Source organism: Phyllobates terribilis, unplaced genomic scaffold (genome assembly GCF_046119375.1).
Source record: "Phyllobates terribilis strain yellow unplaced genomic scaffold, ASM4611937v1 Scaffold_7__3_contigs__length_470593459, whole genome shotgun sequence".
Lineage (NCBI taxonomy): Eukaryota > Metazoa > Chordata > Amphibia > Anura > Dendrobatidae > Phyllobates > Phyllobates terribilis.
Genome location: NW_027362767.1, coordinates 439,793,330 through 439,816,811, shown reverse-complemented (window position 1 = coordinate 439,816,811; position 23,482 = coordinate 439,793,330). Strand labels below are relative to the sequence as shown.

The 23,482-nt window shown below is 50.2% G+C and overlaps 1 protein-coding gene across 2 annotated transcripts in view; it reads right to left on the bottom strand.

Moving 5' to 3' along the window:
- Positions 1-1,816: 1,816 nt before the first annotated feature.
- Positions 1,817-23,482, bottom strand: part of DACH2 (dachshund family transcription factor 2) — a 359,667-nt gene continuing 338,001 nt past the window's right edge. For both annotated transcript variants that reach the window (XM_073642174.1, XM_073642175.1), the window contains one exon: positions 1,817-2,648. In XM_073642174.1, coding sequence (XP_073498275.1) covers positions 2,611-2,648 — 38 coding nt within the window. In that variant the 3' untranslated portion in view covers positions 1,817-2,610. The remainder of the gene's footprint in view (positions 2,649-23,482) is intronic.

The window sequence follows — 23,482 nt, the reverse complement described above, 5'->3', positions numbered from 1 at the left end:
ATACAATGTAACAAACCGCAGCTGTATAAAAGCAGGACTGACAGCAAGCAGAGAATCGGAGAATGCAACTGAAATTGCAAAGTTTCTGAAAACTTTGTAGAACTTTTTAGAACAACACACAAACCCCCTTTAACTGGATGGCTGTAATGGACAGCGCCCCCAGTGGTCATATGTAGAATACAAGGTTGGATTTAGTTTCCTAGCTGTTACTTACAGAAGATGATATCGGGTAAAGGGTTAAGGTGTGTGGGGGAGGGGGGAGAGTCTCAGCTTCTCAATTGTTTTAGCGGAAGGGATTAGATATTAATGCAATAAAGTCTGCGCGTGGGGGAGGCCGATGTTTTATGAATCGAGCGCCTAAATTATAAATGTGCTCCTTAGCGTCTTTGTTGCATTCTCCTTGATGTTTTGTTTGCAGAGCGTCTCAGAAGTCAACGCCGCGCAGTGCCGCCGCCGCTCCCAAAACTAAGGAGAATATTCTGTACAAAAAGAAAAAAACCCCGATAAAAACGCTGGCGGCTCGGAATAAACAACCAAGTATTGATGATAACGAACGCCGGCGCTTCATCTGCTCTTACTATATAAAGCTGTGAGGATGGAGTCAGTGATTCAGTTTGTCCCCAGAGCTGCGCTCTCCTTTTCATATGTAATTATTCTCTGAGTGCATTAGATAAAGCTCCGGCTCCCACATCTATAAATCATTAATGAGGCCGTTAACTCAAACAAAACTATAAAAGATCCGCATTACCCGGCAGAACCGGCGCTTAATTGACTTCCAGTTATTTACAATTAATATTTCCATTTGGAATAATGATCGGAGGCCGCGCTCCTTCTTGTTTTCTTAGGAGATTGTAGCTGCAGCTCTGCTGATTCATCACATACGAGTCTATAAATGACCGGTAATGAGACTCAGCGCCGAAAATAAACCACATACCAGACGGCGCAGGGCGTTCTCAGGTAGTCAGGTGCCGGTAACCAGCGGCCGCGAACATCACTATTTAACTATTAAATCCCTGAGGGACTTCAGACATGATAGAGAACAAACTATAGACGTCATTCTCTGAGTACAGATAATGTAGTAGGTGTCACCTGCAGTCCTATGTAACACCACAGATAACACAGTGATAACTCTCTGAGTACAGATAATGTAGTAGGTGTCATCTGCAGTCCTATGTAACATCACAGATAACAGTGATAACTCTCTGAGTACAGATAATGGAGTAGATGTCACCTGCAGTCCTATGTAACACTACAGATGACACAGTGATAACTCTCTGAGTACAGATAATGTAGTAGATGTCACCTGCAGTCCTATGTAACACTACAGATAACACAGTGATAACTCTCTGAGTACAGATAATGTAGTAGATGTCACCTGCAGTCCTATGTAACAGCACAAGTTAAATATATTATTAAGGCATCATGGCTATATGGATACCAGCACTGATGTAGATTATGCCGAGCTTTGTTATTTGCTCCATATAGACATAACTACACGATGTGTGTGTATACAGTGTATATATATATATATATATATATATATATATATATATATATATATATATATATATATATATATATATATATAGATATAGATATAGACCAGCTGAGGATTCTGGACTTGGCTGCACCTTGTAGAACACAATGTATCACTATTTATCAGCTTACATATTACACTCCATCTTTCCTGCTCTTCCTCACTCTCCTCGTCGCCCTTGTGCAGACAGGACTGCAGCACTGACGCGTTTCTCTCCCTATAGATCACTCGCCGGGTCGGCTCCCAATCCTTCATTAAATTATCATCAGATTTCAAAAGTCAAACAAAAAAAAGTTTTAATACTGAATCTTAGCAAGAACATCTTAACAAAGTTATACTTTAACTTAATATAGTACAACAGAGAAACCAGACTGCGACGTTTCCTTCATCCTCGGCTCCCCGGAGCTCCCAGCAGAACCAGCACCACGCACTTCTCCCATCGCCATCTTGGCTCCGTTACTCGTCTTCATTCATCTCCTTTTTTAAATTTTTTACAGTTTTGTTTATGTCTTTTTTTTTAAAAAAAAATGTACACACATTTCTGTCCAAAAATGTCATCTCTGCTGAACGTCCGCTCCGGTGCACGAGGCTCCGCTCATAAACACGACATTGTTCTGTGATCGGTGGGATCCCAAATCCAGGCATTGGGGGAGCAAGAAAAAATGGGAAGGAAGAACCCATCATTCCTGTGCTGCAGCCAAAAAAAGGAAAAATAAACAAAATAATAAAAAAAGAAAAATAAATAATGACATAAAATCTGCCGAGGTCGGATGTAGGGAGTGACTTGTAAATGTCTACAATGTCTTTTTTGCTTCCAATGTTTGGATCTGTCGCCGTCGTGTGCGGAAGCCTCGCAGGAATCTGTCCGTGTCGTCACGTTGCCGGGCAGTTGTTGATGCAGCAACTGCGGGAACAGCTCAGAAAAGTCCTTCCGTCTTTCATGCTTTTTGATTTTCACCGTCTTTCCTTTCATACCAAAGGCAGCGAAAGGTGGAATAGATCCCTCCGGTGCAGCGAAAGGTGGAATAGATCACTCCGGTGCACCGCGTGCTCGCCACATGGCGTCCTCTCCCTCAGTACATGATCGGAGGCTTTATGTACGCCCTGTTTTCTGAAAACAGAAAAAAAAACATTTTTTTAAATTTACATTTTTATAAAAATTATTTCAGCAAGTTTTCTGATAAAGATGACATTTGGGTCAATATTCGTAGTGACATTTGCTGCACGTGCTGATGACAGATTTGTGATGGTGTCCAGTTTCTTCTGTGCTGCATTTCACCACTGCAGTCTGCGCCCTTTCGCCGCTGCAGTCTATGCCCTTTCCTCGCTGCAGTCTATGCCCTTTCCTCGCTGCAGTCTGCGCCCTTTCGCCGCTGCAGTCTGCGCCCTTTCGCCGCTGCAGTCTGCGCCCTTTCGCCGCTGCAGTCTGCGCTCTTTCGCCGCTGCAGTCTGCGCTCTTTTGCCGCTGCAGTCTGCGCCCTTTCGCCGCTGCAGTCTGCGCCCTTTCGCCGCTGCAGTCTGCGCCCTTTCGCTGCTGCAGTCTGCGCTCTTTTGCCGCTGCAGTCTGCGCCCTTTCGCCGCTGCAGTCTGCGCCCTTTCGCCGCTGCAGTCTGCGCCCTTTCGCTGCTCTCCGTTTTCCTGGGGCGTTGCAGAAATTCATTGATGCGATGTTTACACTAAGGGAGATGTGCGTCATCTTACACCAATAACAAAGAGGTTGGACATTAATAATAACGGGGAGAAACATAAATTACAAATCATATCCTGGCTCTGGTCTCTGATGGGTTAATGTTCGGTGCAGGGTGCAATACTCCAGAAGTAAGAAGCAAGGCGTCCTCTGTAAATCTGTTGTGAGGGTGCATTAAATATTTTACATGCAGGAGCTGCACCAGCACTGGCCTGGGGTCATGTAATATTCAGGGACACGGCGCTGCTCATCGCTACACAATTACTACACAGTCAGGAAAGATGAATCACACAACTTCACATCTGCCGAGAAAGTGCAGGCGAACTGCTCACATACAGGGGACACAACCCACTCACACAGGTACTGTACACCCTCCAACAAGTCATGCACTTACTGTACAAAAAATAGGTACATACAGCCTCGAACAAGTTCTACCCCTACTATACAAAAATACAGGTAATCGCCATTTCATACAAGTCCTACACTTATCGTACAAAAATACAGGCACCTGCTCATACATGTTTTACATCTAATGCACAAAATAATACACCTGTACATACAGTACAGACCAAAAGTTTGGACACACCTTCTCATTTAAAGATTTTTTCATTACTATGAAAATTGTACATTCACACTGAAGGCATCAAAACTATGAATTACCACATGTGGAATTATATACTTAACAAAAAAGTGTGAAACCACTGAAAATATGTCTTATATTCTAGGTTCTTCACAGTAGCCACCTTTTGCTTTGATGACTGCTTTGCACACTCTTGGCATTCTCTTGATGATCTTCAAGAGGTAGTCACCGGAAATGGTTTTCACTTCACAGGTGTGCCCTGTCAGGTTTAATAAGTGGGATTTATTGCCTTATAAATGGGGTTGGGACCATCAGTTGTGTTGTGCAGAAGTCTGGTGGATACACAGCTGATAGTCCTACTGAATAGACTGTTAGCTGCTTTTTTCTTGCCATAATATAAATTCTAAGTAAAGAAAAACAAGTGGCCATCATTACTTTAAGAAATGAAGGTCAGTCAGTGTGAAAAATTGGGCAAACTTTGAAAGTGTCCACAAGTTCAGTTGCAAAAACCATCAAGCGCTACAAAGAAACTGGCTCACATGAGGACCGCCCAGGAAAGGAAGACCAAGAGTCACCTCTGCTTCTGAGGATAAGTTTATCCGAGTCACCAGCCTCAGAAATCGCAGGTTAACAGCAGCTCAGATTAGAGACCAGGTCAATGCCACACAGAGTACTAGCAGCAGACACATCTCTACAACAACTGTTAAGAGGAGACTTTGTGCAGCAGGCCTTCATGGTAAAATAGCTGCTAGGAAACCACTGCTAAGGACAGGCAACAAGCAGAAGAGACTTGTTTGGGCTAAAGAACACAAGGAATGGACATTAGACCAGTGGAAATCTGTGCTTTGGTCTGATGAGTCCAAATTTGAGATCTTTGGTTCCCACCACCGTGTCTTTGTGCGACGCAGAAAAGGTGAACGGATGGACTCTACATGCCTGGTTCCCACCGTGAAGCATGGAGGAGGAGGTGTGATGGTGTGGGGGTGCTTTGCTGGTGACACTGTTGGGGATTTATTCAATATTGAAGGCATACTGAACCAGCATGGCTACCACAGCATGTTGCAGAGGCATGCTATTCCATCCGGTTTGCATTTAGTTGGACCATCATTTATTTTTCAACAGGACAATGACCCCAAACACACCTCCAGGCTGTGTAAGGGCTATTTGACCAAGAAGGATAGTGATGGGGTGCTACGCCAGATGACCTGGCCTCCACAGTCACCAGACCTGAACCCAATCGAGATGGTTTGGGGTGAGCTGGACCGCAGAGTGAAGGCAAAAGGGCCAACAAGTGCTAAGCATCTCTGGGAACTCCTTCAAGATTGTTGGAAGACCATTTCCGGTGACTACCTCTTGAAGCTCATCAAGAGAATGCCAAGAGGGTGCAAAGCAGTCATCAAAGCAAAAGGTGGCTACTTTGAAGAACCTAGAATATAAGACATATTTTCAGTTGTTTCACACTTTTTTGTTAAGTATATAATTCCTCATGTGGTAATTCATAGTTTTGATGCCTTCAGTGTGAATGTACAATTTTCAGTCATGAAAATACAGAAAAATCTTTAAATGAGAAGGTGTGTCCAAACTTTTGGTCTGTACTGTACATATCTCGCAAGTACAATACAAACCTACTCATACGTGTCCTGCACCTACATACAGGCACAACTGCACTCAAATACTCATACTATAAGTGTCCTAGACCTGCCATACACACACACACACATACCTACATGCTGTACACATATACACACCTATTACTACTTGTACCTACATAAGTGCACAGCTGCACTCGAGCAGCAGCATCAAGCCTGCCCGCACATGTCCTCTATCTACCGTATGCACATATGTAAAGCTCCGCGCCTCCTCTATGCCCCACACACAGTGCACGTGCTTCTCCTACACATCTACTAATACATGTTCTACAGCTGCCTGTACACAGGTACATAACCAATCATACATTTCCTAAGCCCTACTGTATATGGAGACACAGCAACAGATCCAGCACTCGCCAGTGTGAGGAGCAGCGTGCGGTCACTGTAATAACCACAGCTACGTGCAGCCGACTCCTCGCTTCCTCTGCCCGGCAGAACAGTCGCATTACACAAATAACTGAGGTGCCACCTGCACCCACAGGGTACAATCAGCTGATCAGCACCGGTGACGCCGTCCTACAATCAGCTGATCAGCGCCGGTGACGCCGTCCTACAATCAGCTGATCAGCACCGGTGACGCCGTCCTACAATCAGCTGATCAGCGCCGGTGACGCCGTCCTACAATCAGATGATCAGCACCGGTGACGCCGTCCTACAATCAGCTGATCAGCGCCGGTGACGCCGTCCTACAATCAGATGATCAGCTCCGGTGACGCCGTCCTACAATCAGCTGATCAGCGCCGGTGATGCCGACCTACAATCAGATTATCAGCGCCGGTGACGCCGACCTACAATCAGATTATCAGCGGCGGTGACGCCTTCCTACAATCAGCTGATCAGCGGCGGTGACGCCTTCCTACAATCAGCTGATCAGCGCCGGTGACGCCGTCCTACAATGAGATGATCAGCGCCAGTGACACCGTCCTACAATGAGATGATCACCGCCGGTGACGCCGTCCTACAATCAGCTGATCAGCGCCGGTGACGCCGTCCTACAATCAGCTGATCAGCGCCGGTGACGCCGTCCTATAATCAGCTGATCAGCGCCGGTGACGCCGTCCTACAATCAGCTGATCAGTGCCGGTGACGCCGTCCTACAATCAGATGATCAGCACCGGTGACGCCGTCCTACAATCAGCTGATCAGCGCCGGTGACGCCGTCCTACAATCAGATGATCAGCTCCGGTGACGCCGTCCTACAATCAGCTGATCAGCGCCGGTGATGCCGACCTACAATCAGATTATCAGCGCCGGTGACGCCGACCTACAATCAGATTATCAGCGGCGGTGACGCCTTCCTACAATCAGCTGATCAGCGGCGGTGACGCCTTCCTACAATCAGCTGATCAGCGCCGGTGACGCCGTCCTACAATGAGATGATCAGCGCCAGTGACACCGTCCTACAATGAGATGATCACCGCCGGTGACGCCGTCCTACAATCAGCTGATCAGCGCCGGTGACGCTGTCCTACAATCAGCTGATCAGCGCCGGTGACGCCGTCCTATAATCAGCTGATCAGCGCCGGTGACGCCGTCCTACAATCAGCTGATCAGTGCCGGTGACGCCGTCCTACAATCAGCTGATCAGTGCCGGTGACGCCGTCCTACAATCAGCTGATCAGTGCCGGTGACGCCGTCCTACAATCAGCTGATCAGCGCCGGTGACGCCGTCCTACAATCAGCTGATCAGCGCCGGTGACGCCGTCCTACAATCAGCTGATCAGCGCCGGTGACGCCGTCCTACAATCAGCTGATCAGCACCGGTGACGCCGTCCTACAATCAGCTGATCAGTGCCGGTGACGCCGTCCTACAATCAGCTGATCAGCGCCGGTGACGCCGTCCTACAATCAGCTGATCAGCGCCGGTGACGCCGTCCTACAATCAGCTGATCAGCGCCGGTGACGCCGTCCTACAATCAGCTGATCAGTGCCGGTGACGCATTCCTACAATCAAATGATCAGCACCGGTGACGCCGTCCTACAATCAGATGATCAGGACGCATTAAAGGGGAAGTGACCCTAAATCTCTGGTGTTATCAGGGTTAATGCCGTGCAGCGCGGTATACCGTCCCCAGCACTGCGCACTGACCCCCCAGGTGACGCAGAGCCTTCGAGCACTTTCAGACGCTGCCACGTTCTAATTTCAGGTTGCATTTCGTGGTAATATCAGCGATTTATCATTTAGCTCGAGCTGTCAGGAGTCGACTCGTAGATAAAACCAAAACATCTGGAAGCACAAACAAAGGAGCGCGGCGGCTGCATGTTAATCCGGAGCGGCCAGAGCTTCATTAGGGGCAGGAAAGCGCTAATTAGCAGCCGAGAGACTGAGATCTTACAGCAGCGAGACCTGATCTGTGCACAAAGGGCGTACGACAACCTGGCGTATGTACCCGATACAGTGTACGACAACCTGGCGTATGTACCCGATACAGTGTACGACAACCTGGCGTATGTACCCGATACAGTGTACGACAACCTGGCGTATGTACCCGATACAGTGTACGACAACCTGGCGTATGTACCCGATACAGTGTACGACAACCTGGCGTATGCACCCGATACAGTGTACGACAACCTGGCGTATGCACCCGATACAGTGTACGACAACCTGGCGTATGTACCCGATACAGTGTACGACAACCTGGCGTATGTACCCGATACAGTGTACGACAACCTGGCGTATGTACCCGATACAGTGTACGACAACCTGGCGTATGTATCCGATACAGTGTACGACAACCTGGCGTATGTACCCGATACAGTGTACGACAACCTGGCGTATGTACCCGATACAGTGTACGACAACCTGGCGTATGTACCCGATACAGTGTACGACAACCTGGCGTATGCACCCGATACAGTGTACGACAACCTGGCGTATGCACCAGATACAGTGTACGACAACCTGGCGTATGCACCCGATACAGTGTACGACAACCTGGCGTATGCACCCGATACAGTGTACGACAACCTGGCGTATGTACCAGATACAGTGTACGACAACCTGGCGTATGTACCCGATACAGTGTACGACAACCTGGCGTATGCACCCGATACAGTGTACGACAACCTGGCGTATGCACCCGATACAGTGTACGACAACCTGGCGTATGCACCCGATACAGTGTACGACAACCTGGCGTATGTACCAGATACAGTGTACGACAACCTGGCGTATGTACCCGATACAGTGTACGACAACCTGGCGTATGCACCCGATACAGTGTACGACAACCTGGCGTATGCACCCGATACAGTGTACGACAACCTGGCGTATGCACCCGATACAGTGTACGACAACCTGGCGTATGCACCCGATACAGTGCACGACAACCTGGCGTATGCACCCGATACAGTGTACGACAACCTGGCATATGCACCAGATACAGTGTACGACAACCTGGCGTATGTACCAGATACAGTGTACGACAACCTGGAGTATGTACCCGATACAGTGTACGACAACCTGGAGTATGTACCCGATACAGTGTAGGACAACCTGGCGTATGCACCAGATACAGTGTAGGACAACCTGGCGTATGCACCCGATACAGTGTACGACAACCTGGCGTATGCACCCGATACAGTGTACAACAATCTGGCGTATGCACCAGATACAGTGTACGACAACCTGGCGTATGCACCCGATACAGTGTACGACAACCTGGCGTATGCACCCGATACAGTGTACGACAACCTGGCGTATGCACCCGATACAGTGTACGACAACCTGGCATATGCACCAGATACAGTGTAGGACAACCTGGCGTATGTACCCGATACAGTGTACGACAACCTGGAGTATGTACCCGATACAGTGTACGACAACCTGGCGTATATACCCGATACAGTGCACAACAAACTGGCGTATGTACACGCTACTGTGTACGACAAACTGGCGTATGCACCTGATACAATGTACGACAAGCTGGCGTATGCACCCGATACAGTGTACGACAACCTGGCGTATGTACCCGCTACAGTGTATGACAACCTGGCGTATGCACCTGATACAATGTACGACAAGCTGGCGTATGCACCCGCTACAGTGTACGACAACCTGGCGTATGCACCTGATACAATGTACGACAAGCTGGCGTATGCACCCGCTACAGTGTACGACAACCTGGCGTATGCACCTGATACAATGTACGACAAGCTAGCGTATGCACCCGCTACAGTGTACGACAACCTGGCGTATGCACCTGATACAATGTACGACAAGCTGGCGTATGCACCCGCTACAGTGTACGACAACCTGGCGTATGCACCTGATACAATGTACGACAAGCTGGCGTATGTACCCACTACAGTGTACGACAACCTGGCGTATGCACCCGATACAGTGTACGACAACTTGGCGTATGCACCCGCTACAGTGTGCGGTTATTGCGAACAGATAAGCAAGTTACAGATGACACATTTCCTCTGTATTTTATACAAATTAAAAAATATATTCTACATTTTTAAAATGACAAAAAGGAAAATGGGCCGATGCAATAGTTTGGGCGCCCTGCATGGTTAGTACCTAGTAGCGCCCCCTTTTATAAGTATCACAGCTTGTAAAAGCTTTTTGTAGCCAGACAAGAGTCTTCGAATTCTTGTTTGAGGGATTTTCCTCCATTCTTCCTTGGAGAATTCCTCCAGTTCTGTGAGATTCCTGGGGCGTCTTGCATCCTCTGCTATTTCAAGGTCCAGCCACAGATTTTCAATGATATGCAGATCAGGGAACTGTGAGGGCCATTGTAAAACCTTCAGCTGGCACCTTTTGAGGTCGTCTATTGTGGATTTTGATGTGTGTTTAGGATCATTATCCATTTGTAGAATCCTCTTTTCACCTTCAGCTTTTTTACAGATGGTTTTATGTTTCCATCAAGAGTTTGTTGAAATTTCATTCAATCCATTCTTCCCTCTACCAGTGAAATGTTCCCCGTGCCATTGGCTGCAACACAACCCCAAAGCATGATTGATCCTCCCCCATGCTTAATGGTTGGTGAGATGTTTTCTTCCTGAAATTCTGTGCCCTTCTATCTCCATACATACCTGTGATCATTGTGGTCTGAGTTTTAGATTAACCTCATCAGTTCACAGGACTCACTGTGAACTGCAGCTCTCACTGAAATTTTGCTTGGTCTTCCAGACTTTATCTTGACCTCCACTGTTCCTGATAACTGCAATTTCTTAATTACATTATGAACTGAGGAAAAGGCAACTTGAAAACTCTTTGCTATCTTCTTACAGCCTTCTCCAGCTTTGTGGCCTCCACCATTTTCATTTTCAGAGTGCTCGGCAGCTGCTTAAAAGAACTCATGGCTGCAGTTTTTTTGGCACAAGGTGCCTGGCCTTTACTAATGGTGATAGAGAACCAGCGATAACCCTAACAGGATAATTAAGGTTTGAAAACTTGGTCAATCTTATCTGAGCACATAAATCTCCAAGGGTGCCCAAACTTTTGCATTGGCCCATTTTCCTTTTTGTAATTTTTAAAATGTAAAAGATGAATATATATATATACACATATATATATATATATATATATATATATATATACACACACATACATATATATATATATATATACACACATATATATACACACAGTACAGACCAAAAGTTTGGACACACCTTCTCATTTAAAGATTTTTCTGTATTTTCTTGACTATGAAAATTGTACATTCACACTGATGGCATCAAAACTATGAATTACCACATGTGGAATTATATACTTAACAAAAAAGTGTGAAACAACTGAAAATATGTCTTATATTCATGGTTCTTCACAGTAGCCACCTTTTGCTTTGATGACTGCTTTGCACACTCTTGGCATTCTCTTGATGAGCTTCAAGAGGTAGTCACCGGAAATGGTCTTCCAACAGTCTTGAAGGAGTTCCCAGAGATGCTTAGCACTTGTTGGCCCTTTTACCTTCACTCTGCGGTCCAGCTCACCCCAAACCATCTGGATTGGGTTCAGGTCTCGTGACTGTGGAGGCCAGGTCATCTGGTGTAGCCCCCCATCACTCTCCCTCTTGGTCAAATAGCCCTTACACAGCCTGGAGATGTGTTTGGGGTCATTGTCCTGTTGAAAAATAAATGATGGTCCAACTAAACGCAAACCGGATGGAATAGCATGCCTCTGCAAGATGCTGTGGTAGCCATGCTGGTTCACTATGCCTTCAATTTTGAATAAATCCCCAACAGTGTCACCAGCAAAGCACCCCCACACCATCACACCTCCTCCTCCATGCTTCACGGTGGGAACCAGGCATGTAGAGTCCATCCGTTCACCTTTTCTGCGTCACACAAAGACGCGGTGGTTGGAACCAAAGATCTCAAATTTGGACTCATCAGACCAAAGCACAGATTTCCACTGGTCTAATGTCCATTCCTTGTGTTCTTTAGCCCAAACAAGTCTCTTCTGCTTGTTGCCTGTCCTTAGCAGTGGTTTCCTAGCAGCTATTTTACCATGAAGGCCGGCTGCACAAAGTCTCCTCTTAACAGTTGTTGTAGAGATGTGTCTGCTGCTAGAACTCTGTGTGGCATTAACCTGGTCTCTAATCTGAGCTGCTGTTAACCTGCAATTTCTGAGGCTGGTGACTCGGATAAACTTATCCTCAGAAGCAGAGGTGACTCTTGGTCTTCCTTTCCTGGGGCGGTCCTCATGTGAGCCAGTTTCTTTGTAGCGCTTGATGGTTTTTGCAACTGCACTTGGGGACACTTTCAAAGTTTTCCCAATTTTTCGCACTGACTGACCTTCATTTCTTAAAGTAATGATGGCCACTCGTTTGCTTTACTTAACTGCTTTTTTCTTGCCATAATACAAATTCTAACAGTCTATTCATTAGGACTATCAGCTGTGTATCCACCTGACCTCTGCACAACACAACTGATGGTCCAAACCCCATTTATAAAGGCAAGAAATCCCACTTATTAAACCAGACAGGGCACACCTGTGAAGTGAAAACCATTTCCGGTGACTACCTCTTGAAGCTCATCAAGAGAATGACAAGAGTGTGCAAAGCAGTCATCAAAGCAAAAGGTGGCTACTTTGAAGAACCTAGAATATAAGACATATTTTCAGTTGTTTCACACTTTTTTGTTAAGTATATAATTCCACATGTGGTAATTCATAGTTTTGATGCCTTCAGTGTGAATGTACAATTTTCATAGTCAGGAAAATACAGAAAAATCTTTAAATGAGAAGGTGTGTCCAAACTTTTGGTCTGTACTGTATATATATATTTATTATTTTTTTGCCTAAAACACAAATGAAACGTGTGATCTGTAACTTCAGGCCTTTTAGAGATCCTTTAGGGTATGTGCACACGATGCAGAAATGAAGCAGAAAATTTCTGCATCATTTCTGCATCTCCCTGGCAGAAAAAACGCATGCAGATTGTGCATGCGTTTTTCCTGCAGAATACATGCGGATCCACATGCAGATTCACATGCGTTTCCGCATGCAGATTGACAAGCGCTTTCCAGGCGATTTTAGCATCACCTGGAAAGTGCTTGACAACTAGGTCACACTGTATAAATCCATGCAAACGGCATATATAGTGTGACCCGAGAGAGTGTATATACTTACCTCTGATGGCCCGCGCTGTCCTGCTTTACAAAGTTCCCGGCTGCCGGCAACTTTGAATTGAAAGACCTGCCGACGTCAGCGTCACGTGACCCGTCACATGACTCTGACGTCAGCGCAGGTACTACAACTCACTGCAAGTGCCGGGAACCAAGCAGGAGCGCTGCGCGGGCCGACAGAAGGTAAGAATACATTTATTTTTTATTTTATTCTTTTTTTACAGCTTTTTTAATGGTACCTGGGTGTGGATGAGACTCTCCTCTCCTCCACACCCGGGTACCATCCGCATATTAGAACGCACCAATAGCGCAAGTACAGATGCAGTCTTGCGGAATTGGCGCGTTCTAATGCAAGTCAATGGCGGCGAAATCGCCGCGTTTCCGCAAAATTAATTGACATGCTGCGGATTTTTGACCGCAGCGTTCACGCTGCGGAAAAATCCGCATCATGGGCACAGCACATGCGGATTTCCATTGGGGAACATTGCTGCCCTTCTACCATGCGTTTTTCATGCGTTTCCGCAACTGCAAAAACGCCGCGGAAACGCATGAAATACACATCGTGTGAACTCAGCCTTAAACTTCAACTTGCTTAACTGTTCACAATAACAGTAATTTTGACCAGGGTGCCCAAACTTTTACAAGTCACTGTATGTAGCTGGTACAGTGGACGGTCTGGCTGCATTATACTCATCTTTGTAGAACAGGTTTGCACATCATAAAGTCATCACCAGTTTACTCTGCTGTTGTCCACAGCTGCAGTCTGGATACTTCAGCGCTGACATCTCCCTGCATTCCCTGCTGGTTCAGTATATTCATTCTGGGCATTTGGATTAATTCACATTGGGATTAGTGTACATTCAGAAACATCTGCTTACAGCTGAGCATTTGCTTCTACGTGTCCAGTTTGGACAGTGATCTGACTCCAGAATGACTCCTGGCAGAGACTTCTGCACTTGTACTTCCCATATAGAGGATTGTATGAGCCGGATACATTGTAACAAGCCCCTCAGCTGTCAGCAGCTATGTGCTACAATTTGTAGCGGCCCCTGTGCTCCTGCACGAGGCTCTAGGTGTCGTCATTAGAGCGCACCTTGGTTTTGGGTGGAGGCCACTCGCCACTTGCGCAGCGTTTCTGCAACTTTGGCAAAATGAGTTTTCGTTGCAATTAAAATGCGACTGCACCGTGTGAACGCAGCCATAACATTCAGGGGTGATTACAGTGAGGGACATTAAGGCTGGGGTGGCGTCCCCCCGGGATTCGCTCCTCTGCAGTTATATCCACTGATATTAGGGGGCAGCTGCCCCGCACCTCCCCAACATAAAGCGATTGCCGATTAATCATTTATGTGAAAACGACAACATGAAATCCTAAATAATAAAGTAACAATCGCGAAGGATCATTAATTTATCAGAGGAGTAAACAAAGCGCTGACATTTCTCTATAATTTATAAGGAAAAGATGGAAAAAGTGGAAATAATTCATTATTCAGGGTTTCCATGTAGAGACATCACCTGATTTCCACATTCTGCTCCGACATCTGCTGCGTGAGGCAGAATCGCTGCGCGGCGGGCGCAGGAAACGGCACAGCGACTAAGTATGTCCTGAAATACTCTGCGCTCCTCTGTAACCCCCAGTCACTGACCTATTAGGGTCTGTGCACACAGTATTTGGTGCGGAGATTGGAAGGAAAAACACTGTGTAAAATGGGCGCATTTTTCTTGTGTTTTTTTCTTGCGTTTTTAGTGCAGATTTTTCCCCATTCGTTAATATGAGTGAAATCTGCAACAAAAAAGCTGAAAGAATCAACGCTGCAGATTTATATCAGCGAGGAAACAATAAGCAACGTCTGCACGAGACCTCGGGGCTCTCAATCACTTTCAGGTTTAGTGACAAATCTGTGCAGAAAAAAAACGGGACAAATCTGCAATGTGTGCACAGACCCTAAAAAAAAAATCATCAGTCTTCTCTTCTTAAACACTCTGTGCTCATGAGAACCTGCACATTACCTCCCACAAGATGAGCACACTCCTGAAATACTCTGTACTGCTGAATGAACTGGCTTCTTCCACAATGACTTCAAACAAGATCAGCAGTCATTGCGGGAGGATTTCAGTCTCCTGAAATACTCTGTGCTGTGCAAGACGCTACTCTTTGCATTAAGTAATTAGTCTGTGACCCCCCCTCACACCCCAAGATAAGCACACATCTGCCCTGAAACACTCTGTGCTGCTGGGAATCCGGATTCTTCCGCCCTGTAACTCTCATGAGTTCAGCCCATGCCCCTCCTGAAATACTCTGTGCTGCTTGGATCACTACTTTTTCCACTATGTAATTCCTAATCTGTGACAAGATCAGCACACTCGTCGCCTGAAATCCTCTGTGCTGTTGTGGACCTCGCCCCTTGCAGTCTGCAATTATCAGTATGATTGTCAGGAGTTCAGCACGTTCCTCTCCTGAAATACTCTGTGCTGTTCGGAATCTTACTCCTTCCAGCATGTGACACGGTCTGAGCTCCCAAATGTTCAGCACACTCTTCTCCTGAAATACTCTGTGCTGCTGTGGACCACGCTCCTTCTAATCTGTAACCCTCAATATAAGGTTGTCAGTAGTTCAGCATGTTCCTGTCCTGAAATACTCTGTGCTGCTGGGAATCGTACTCCTCCCACCATGTGACACTGTCTGTGACCTCCCAAATGTTTAGCACACGCTTCTCCTTAAACACTCTGTGATGCTGGGGACCTTGCTCCTTTGTAATTTTCAGTATAAAATTCTCAAGAGTTCAGCACATTCGTCTCCTGAAACACTCTGTGCTGCTTAGTTCCCTTGCTCCTTCCACCATATACCCGTCAGTGTGGGAAGGACTTGGTCTTGGGATCCGGTGATCACAGCGCACATTCTCTGGTTGCGGTGGGTGAGCGGGTGGGTGGGGCTGGCAGCTCAATCATCAGGGCACAGGAGACCACTTAACCCACTGGCAGTTTACGGCGTTCCGGCGCTGCGCCGGTGGAGATTTGTCCGCGTCTCTGCGCAGTAACTGCCTCCTTTATTGGGTTTTTCGCTCTAATCAAATATTCATTTCCGCAGGTTTCGTTCCATTAAAGGCGCATTATACAAAGGTGAGCAAAACGGGAGATTTAGGAGGAGGCTTAATCCGCTCTCTGGGGGGCACATCCACTATATAAAACCAGTATAAATGATACGGTGTAACAGTAAACTCTGCTGATGGCCCCCGGGTGCCCGCTCGCTCGCTTTACAGCCGCCGCTGCGATGCATGACTGGCTTATTAAGCAACGTATCTGGAAAGGATTTTACACCGAGTAAAGATCTCACAAATTCTCCGAGAGCTGAAAATCCTTCAATAATAGGAATTCTCCCTCAGGACGCAGTTTACAGCCGAAGATACAGCTAAATCACCGCGCGCTGCGGAAAGGGAGAAGATGGAGAATCCCAGCACCATCAATCTCAATGCTGAGCTGCTGGTGCAATGTGTCAGGGAAGCTTTACAGAGAGACACAGCCCAGACCCCGATCAGTGGAGGCGTGACCCTTTATTTCTCTGTCGTTTTACCTGTATGGGGCTCAGTTGTTGCAGTTTTCATTTATACCATTTGGGCTAAACAAAACATCACTTCTTATTATATTTATTTTAGGACATTCGGTGCCTGAAAAACAACAAATCTGCAGTTTTGATTCTTCTGTATTTCGATGTTGCACTTTTTTTTTAATAACACCATTTGCATTTCTGTCGGTTTTTACGGCGTTCATTGTGCAGTAATAATCACCTGCCGCTGATTCTGGGGGTCCGCGCTATTCTGCCGGTCGCAAACTTGTAACCTTTTTTATATTTAGTAGTGAAAAAAAATTCTGAGATCTGTAACCTATTTTTGTGATGACGGAGCCGGGTGCGGGATTGTTTTTTTGGGTCGTTCTGTAGTTTTATATGACACAATTTGGGGTACTGTACATGCGACACTTTGATAACTTCTCATTGCAGTTTTAGGGGGGAAGCAGCGGTGACCGAAAAAACGCAAATCTGGAGTTATCAATATATTGTTTTGGAATTCAACACATTTGAAATAATTTTATTCTTTGATCGACAGACTGGACTTTTATGGAAACATACGATCATACAAAACAAGTCGGAGTAGATTTTTTTATATCGTTAGTTTAAAGCGGAGAAAGGGGGGATTAAAATCATATATATTAAAACAGCAAGTAGGAGACTGTAACCTGCAATCATTTGATCGATTATATTCTGGCTGAGCTACAGCGGATACCAAGATGGAGGTGACGGAAGCCTTTGACAGGTGGCCCCCCAGACCCCATCACTTTGTGAGGGGAGAAAACACCTGTGATTGCACCAATGTCAGTGACTGGCAGCAGCGGTTACGTTCCTGGCAGATGACCCCTAAATATCACAGCCAGCATCTGCCCTGCGCATGGAGCGGACACAGCTCCTGAGCCCGCTACACACCACGCACACTGACCGCGACATACATGTACGCCAGGGGGTGCAAAACAGTTAAACAGATTGGGAAAGCACGGTGGCTAGCACTACATGGTGGCTCAGTGACCAGCACTGTACGGCGGCTCAGAGGTTGGCACTGTACGGCGGCTCAGAGGTTGGCACTGTACAGCGGCTCAGAGGGTAGCACTGTACAGCGGCTCAGAGGTTGGCACTGTACGGCGGCTCAGAGGTTGGCACTGTACAGCGGCTCAGAGGGTAGCACTGTACAGCGGCTCAGAGGGTAGCACTGTACGGCGGCTCAGAGGTTGGCACTGTACGGCGGCTCAGAGGGTAGCACTGTACGGCGGCTCAGAGGGTAGCACTGTACGGCGGCTCAGAGGTTGGCACTGTACGGCGGCTCAGAGGTTGGCACTGTACGGCAGCTCAGGGGGTAGCACTGTACGGCAGCTCAGGGGGTAGCACTGTACGGCGGCTCAGGGGGTAGCACTACATGGTGGCTCAGTGACTAGTACTGTACGACGGCTCAGAGGTTGGCACTGTACGGCGGCTCAGAGGTTGGCACTGTACGGCGGCTCAGAGGTTGGCACTGTACGGCGGCTCAGAGGTTGGCACTGTACGGCGGCTCAGAGGTTGGCACTGTACGGCGGCTCAGAGGTTGGCACTGTACGGCGGCTCAGAGGTTGGCACTGTACGGCGGCTCAGAGGTTGGCACTGTACGGCGGCTCAGAGGTTGGCACTGTACGGCGGCTTAGAGGTTGGCACTGTACGGCGGCTCAGAGGTTGGCACTGTACGGCGGCTCAGAGGTTGGCACTGTACGGCAGCTCAGGGGGTAGCACTGTACGGCGGCTCAGGGGGTAGCACTACATGGTGGCTCAGTGACTAGTACTGTACGACGGCTCAGAGGTTGGCACTGTACGGCGGCTCAGAGGTTGGCACTGTACGGCGGCTCAGAGGTTGGCACTGTACGGCGGCTCAGAGGTTGGCACTGTACAGCGGCTCAGAGGGTAGCACTGTACAGCGGCTCAGAGGTTGGCACTGTACGGCGGCTCAGAGGTTGGCACTGTACGGCGGCTCAGAGGTTGGCACTGTACAGCGGCTCAGAGGGTAGCACTGTACAGCGGCTCAGAGGGTAGCACTGTACGGCGGCTCAGAGGTTGGCACTGTACGGCGGCTCAGAGGTTGGCACTGTACGGCAGCTCAGGGGGTAGCACTGTACGGCAGCTCAGGGGGTAGCACTACATGGTGGCTCAGTGACTAGTACTGTACGACGGCTCAGAGGTTGGCACTGTACGGCGGCTCAGAGGTTGGCACTGTACGGCGGCTCAGAGGTTGGCACTGTACGGCGGCTCAGAGGTTGGCACTGTACGGCGGCTCAGAGGTTGGCACTGTACGGCGGCTCAGAGGTTGGCACTGTACGGCGGCTCAGAGGTTGGCACTGTACGGCGGCTCAGGGGGTAGCACTGTACGGCGGCTCAGGGGGTAGCACTGTACGGCGGCTCAGGGGGTAGCACTGTACGGCGGCTCAGGGGGTAGCACTACATGGTGGCTCAGTGACTAGTACTGTACGACGGCTCAGAGGTTGGCACTGTACGGCGGCTCAGAGGTTGGCACTGTACGGCGGCTCAGAGGTTGGCACTGTACGGCGGCTCAGAGGTTGGCACTGTACGGCGGCTCAGAGGGTAGCACTGTACGGCGGCTCAGGGGGTAGCACTACATGGTGGCTCAGTGACTAGCACTGTACGGCGGCTCAGAGGTTAGCACTGTACGGCGGCTCAGAGGTTGGCACTGTACGGCGGCTCAGAGGTTGGCACTGTACGGCAGCTCAGGGGGTAGCACTGTACGGCAGCTCAGGGGGTAGCACTACATGGTGGCTCAGTGACTAGTACTGTACGACGGCTCAGAGGTTGGCACTGTACGGCGGCTCAGAGGGTAGCACTGTACGGCGGCTCAGAGGTTGGCACTGTACGGCGGCTCAGGGGGTAGCACTACATGGTGGCTCAGTGACTAGCACTGTACAGCGGCTCAGAGGTTAGCACTGTACGGCGGCTCAGAGGTTGGCACTGTACGGCAGCTCAGGGGGTAGCACTGTACGGCGGCTCAGGGGGTAGCACTACATGGTGGCTCAGTGACTAGTACTGTACGACGGCTCAGAGGTTGGCACTGTACGGCGGCTCAGAGGTTGGCACTGTACGGCGGCTCAGAGGGTAGCACTGTACGGCGGCTCAGGGGGTAGCACTACATGGTGGCTCAGTGACTAGCACTGTACAGCGGCTCAGAGGTTAGCACTGTACGGCGGCTCAGAGGTTGGCACTGTACGGCGGCTCAGAGGTTGGCACTGTACGGCAGCTCAGGGGGTAGCACTACATGGTGGCTCAGTGACTAGTACTGTACGACGGCTCAGAGGTTGGCACTGTACGGCGGCTCAGAGGTTGGCACTGTACGGCGGCTCAGAGGTTGGCACTGTACGGCGGCTCAGGGGGTAGCACTACATGGTGGCTCAGTGACTAGCACTGTACAGCGGCTCAGAGGTTAGCACTGTACGGCGGCTCAGAGGTTGGCACTGTACGGCAGCTCAGGGGGTAGCACTGTACGGCGGCTCAGGGGGTAGCACTACATGGTGGCTCAGTGACTAGTACTGTACGACGGCTCAGAGGTTGGCACTGTACGGCGGCTCAGAGGTTGGCACTGTACGGCGGCTCAGAGGTTGGCACTGTACGGCGGCTCAGGGGGTAGCACTGTACGGCGGCTCAGGGGGTAGCACTACATGGTGGCTCAGTGACTAGCACTGTACAGCGGCTCAGTGACTAGCACTGTACGGCGGCTCAGAGGTTGGCACTGTACGGCGGCTCAGAGGTTGGCACTGTACGGCGGCTCAGAGGTTGGCACTGTACGGCGGCTCAGAGGTTGGCACTGTACGGCAGCTCAGGGGGTAGCACTACATGGTGGCTCAGTGACTAGTACTGTATGACGGCTCAGAGGTTGGCACTGTACGGCGGCTCAGGGGGTAGCACTGTACGGCGGCTCAGGGGGTAGCACTGTACGGCGGCTCAGGGGGTAGCACTGTACGGCGGCTCAGAGGTTGGCACTGTACGGCGGCTCAGAGGGTAGCACTGTACGGCGGCTCAGGGGGTAGCACTACATGGTGGCTCAGTGACTAGCACTGTACAGCGGCTCAGAGGTTAGCACTGTACGGCGGCTCAGAGGTTGGCACTGTACGGCGGCTCAGAGGTTGGCACTGTACGGCAGCTCAGGGGGTAGCACTACATGGTGGCTCAGTGACTAGTACTGTACGACGGCTCAGAGGTTGGCACTGTACGGCGGCTCAGAGGTTGGCACTGTACGGCGGCTCAGAGGTTGGCACTGTACGGCGGCTCAGGGGGTAGCACTACATGGTGGCTCAGTGACTAGCACTGTACAGCGGCTCAGAGGTTAGCACTGTACGGCGGCTCAGAGGTTGGCACTGTACGGCAGCTCAGGGGGTAGCACTGTACGGCGGCTCAGGGGGTAGCACTACATGGTGGCTCAGTGACTAGTACTGTACGACGGCTCAGAGGTTGGCACTGTACGGCGGCTCAGAGGTTGGCACTGTACGGCGGCTCAGAGGTTGGCACTGTACGGCGGCTCAGGGGGTAGCACTGTACGGCGGCTCAGGGGGTAGCACTACATGGTGGCTCAGTGACTAGCACTGTACAGCGGCTCAGTGACTAGCACTGTACGGCGGCTCAGAGGTTGGCACTGTACGGCGGCTCAGAGGTTGGCACTGTACGGCGGCTCAGAGGTTGGCACTGTACGGCAGCTCAGGGGGTAGCACTACATGGTGGCTCAGTGACTAGTACTGTATGACGGCTCAGAGGTTGGCACTGTACGGCGGCTCAGGGGGTAGCACTGTACGGCGGCTCAGGGGGTAGCACTGTACGGCGGCTCAGAGGTCAGCACTGTACGGCGGCTCAGAGGTCAGCACTGTACGGTGGCTCAGAGGTCAGCACTGTACGGTGGCTCAGAGGTCAGCACTGTACGGTGGCTCAGAGGTCAGCACTGTACGGTGGCTCAGAGGTCAGCACTGTACGGTGGCTCAGAGGTCAGCACTGTACGGTGGCTCAGAGGTCAGCACTGTACGGTGGCTCAGAGGTCAGCACTGTACGGTGGCTCAGAGGTCAGCACTGTACGGTGGCTCAGAGGTCAGCACTGTACGGTGGCTCAGAGGTCAGCACTGTACGGTGGCTCAGAGGTCAGCACTGTACGGCGGCTCAGGGGGTAGCACTGTACGGCGGCTCAGGGGGTAGCACTGTACGGCGGCTCAGGGGGTAGCACTGTACGGCGGCTCAGGGGGTAGCACTGTACGGCGGCTCAGGGGGTAGCACTGTACGGTGGTACAGAGGTTAGCACTGTACGGTGGTACAGAGGTTAGCACTGTACGGTGGTACAGAGGTCAGCACTGTACGGTGGCACAGAGGTCAGCACTGTACGGTGGCTCAGAGGTCAGCACTGTACGGTGGCTCAGAGGTCAGCACTGTACGGTGGCTCAGAGGTCAGCACTGTACGGTGGCTCAGAGGTCAGCACTGTACGGTGGCTCAGAGGTCAGCACTGTACGGTGGCTCAGAGGTCAGCACTGTACGGTGGCTCAGAGGTCAGCACTGTACGGTGGCTCAGAGGTCAGCACTGTACGGTGGCTCAGGGGGTAGCACTGTACGGTGGCTCAGGGGGTAGCACTGTACGGTGGCTCAGGGGGTAGCACTGTACGGTGGCTCAGGGGGTAGCACTGTACGGTGGCTCAGGGGGTAGCACTGTACGGTGGTACAGAGGTTAGCACTGTACGGTGGTACAGAGGTTAGCACTGTACGGTGGTACAGAGGTTAGCACTGGACGGTGGTACAGAGGTTAGCACTGGACGGTGGTACAGAGGTTAGCACTGGACGGTGGTACAGAGGTTAGCACTGTACGGTGGTACAGAGGTTAGCACTGTACGGTGGTACAGAGGTTAGCACTGTACGGTGGTACAGAGGTTGGCACTGTACGGCAGCTCAGGGGGTAGCACTGTACGGCGGCTCAGGGGGTAGCACTACATGGTGGCTCAGTGACTAGTACTGTACGACGGCTCAGAGGTTGGCACTGTACGGCGGCTCAGGGGGTAGCACTGTACGGCGGCTCAGGGGGTAGCACTACATGGTGGCTCAGTGACTAGCACTGTACAGCGGCTCAGAGGTTAGCACTGTACGGCGGCTCAGAGGTTGGCACTGTACGGCGGCTCAGAGGTTGGCACTGTACGGCGGCTCAGGGGGTAGCACTACATGGTGGCTCAGTGACTAGTACTGTACGACGGCTCAGAGGTTGGCACTGTACGGCGGCTCAGAGGTTGGCACTGTACGGTGGCTCAGAGGTTGGCACTGTACGGCGGCTCAGGGGGTAGCACTGTACGGCGGCTCAGGGGGTAGCACTACATGGTGGCTCAGTGACTAGCACTGTACAGCGGCTCAGAGGTTAGCACTGTACGGCGGCTCAGAGGTTGGCACTGTACGGCGGCTCAGAGGTTGGCACTGTACGGCGGCTCAGGGGGTAGCACTACATGGTGGCTCAGTGACTAGTACTGTACGACGGCTCAGAGGTTGGCACTGTACGGCGGCTCAGGGGGTAGCACTGTACGGCGGCTCAGGGGGTAGCACTACATGGTGGCTCAGTGACTAGCACTGTACAGCGGCTCAGAGGTTAGCACTGTACAGCGGCTCAGAGGTTGGCACTGTACAGCGGCTCAGGGGGTAGCACTGTACGGCGGCTCAGGGGGTAGCACTACATGGTGGCTCAGTGACTAGTACTGTACGTCGGCTCAGAGGTTGGCACTGTACGGCGGCTCAGAGGTTGGCACTGTACGGCGGCTCAGAGGTTGGCACTGTACGGCGGCTCAGAGGTTGGCACTGTACGGCATCTCAGAGGGTAGCACTGTACGGCGGCTCAGAGGTTAGCACTGTACGGCGCCTCAG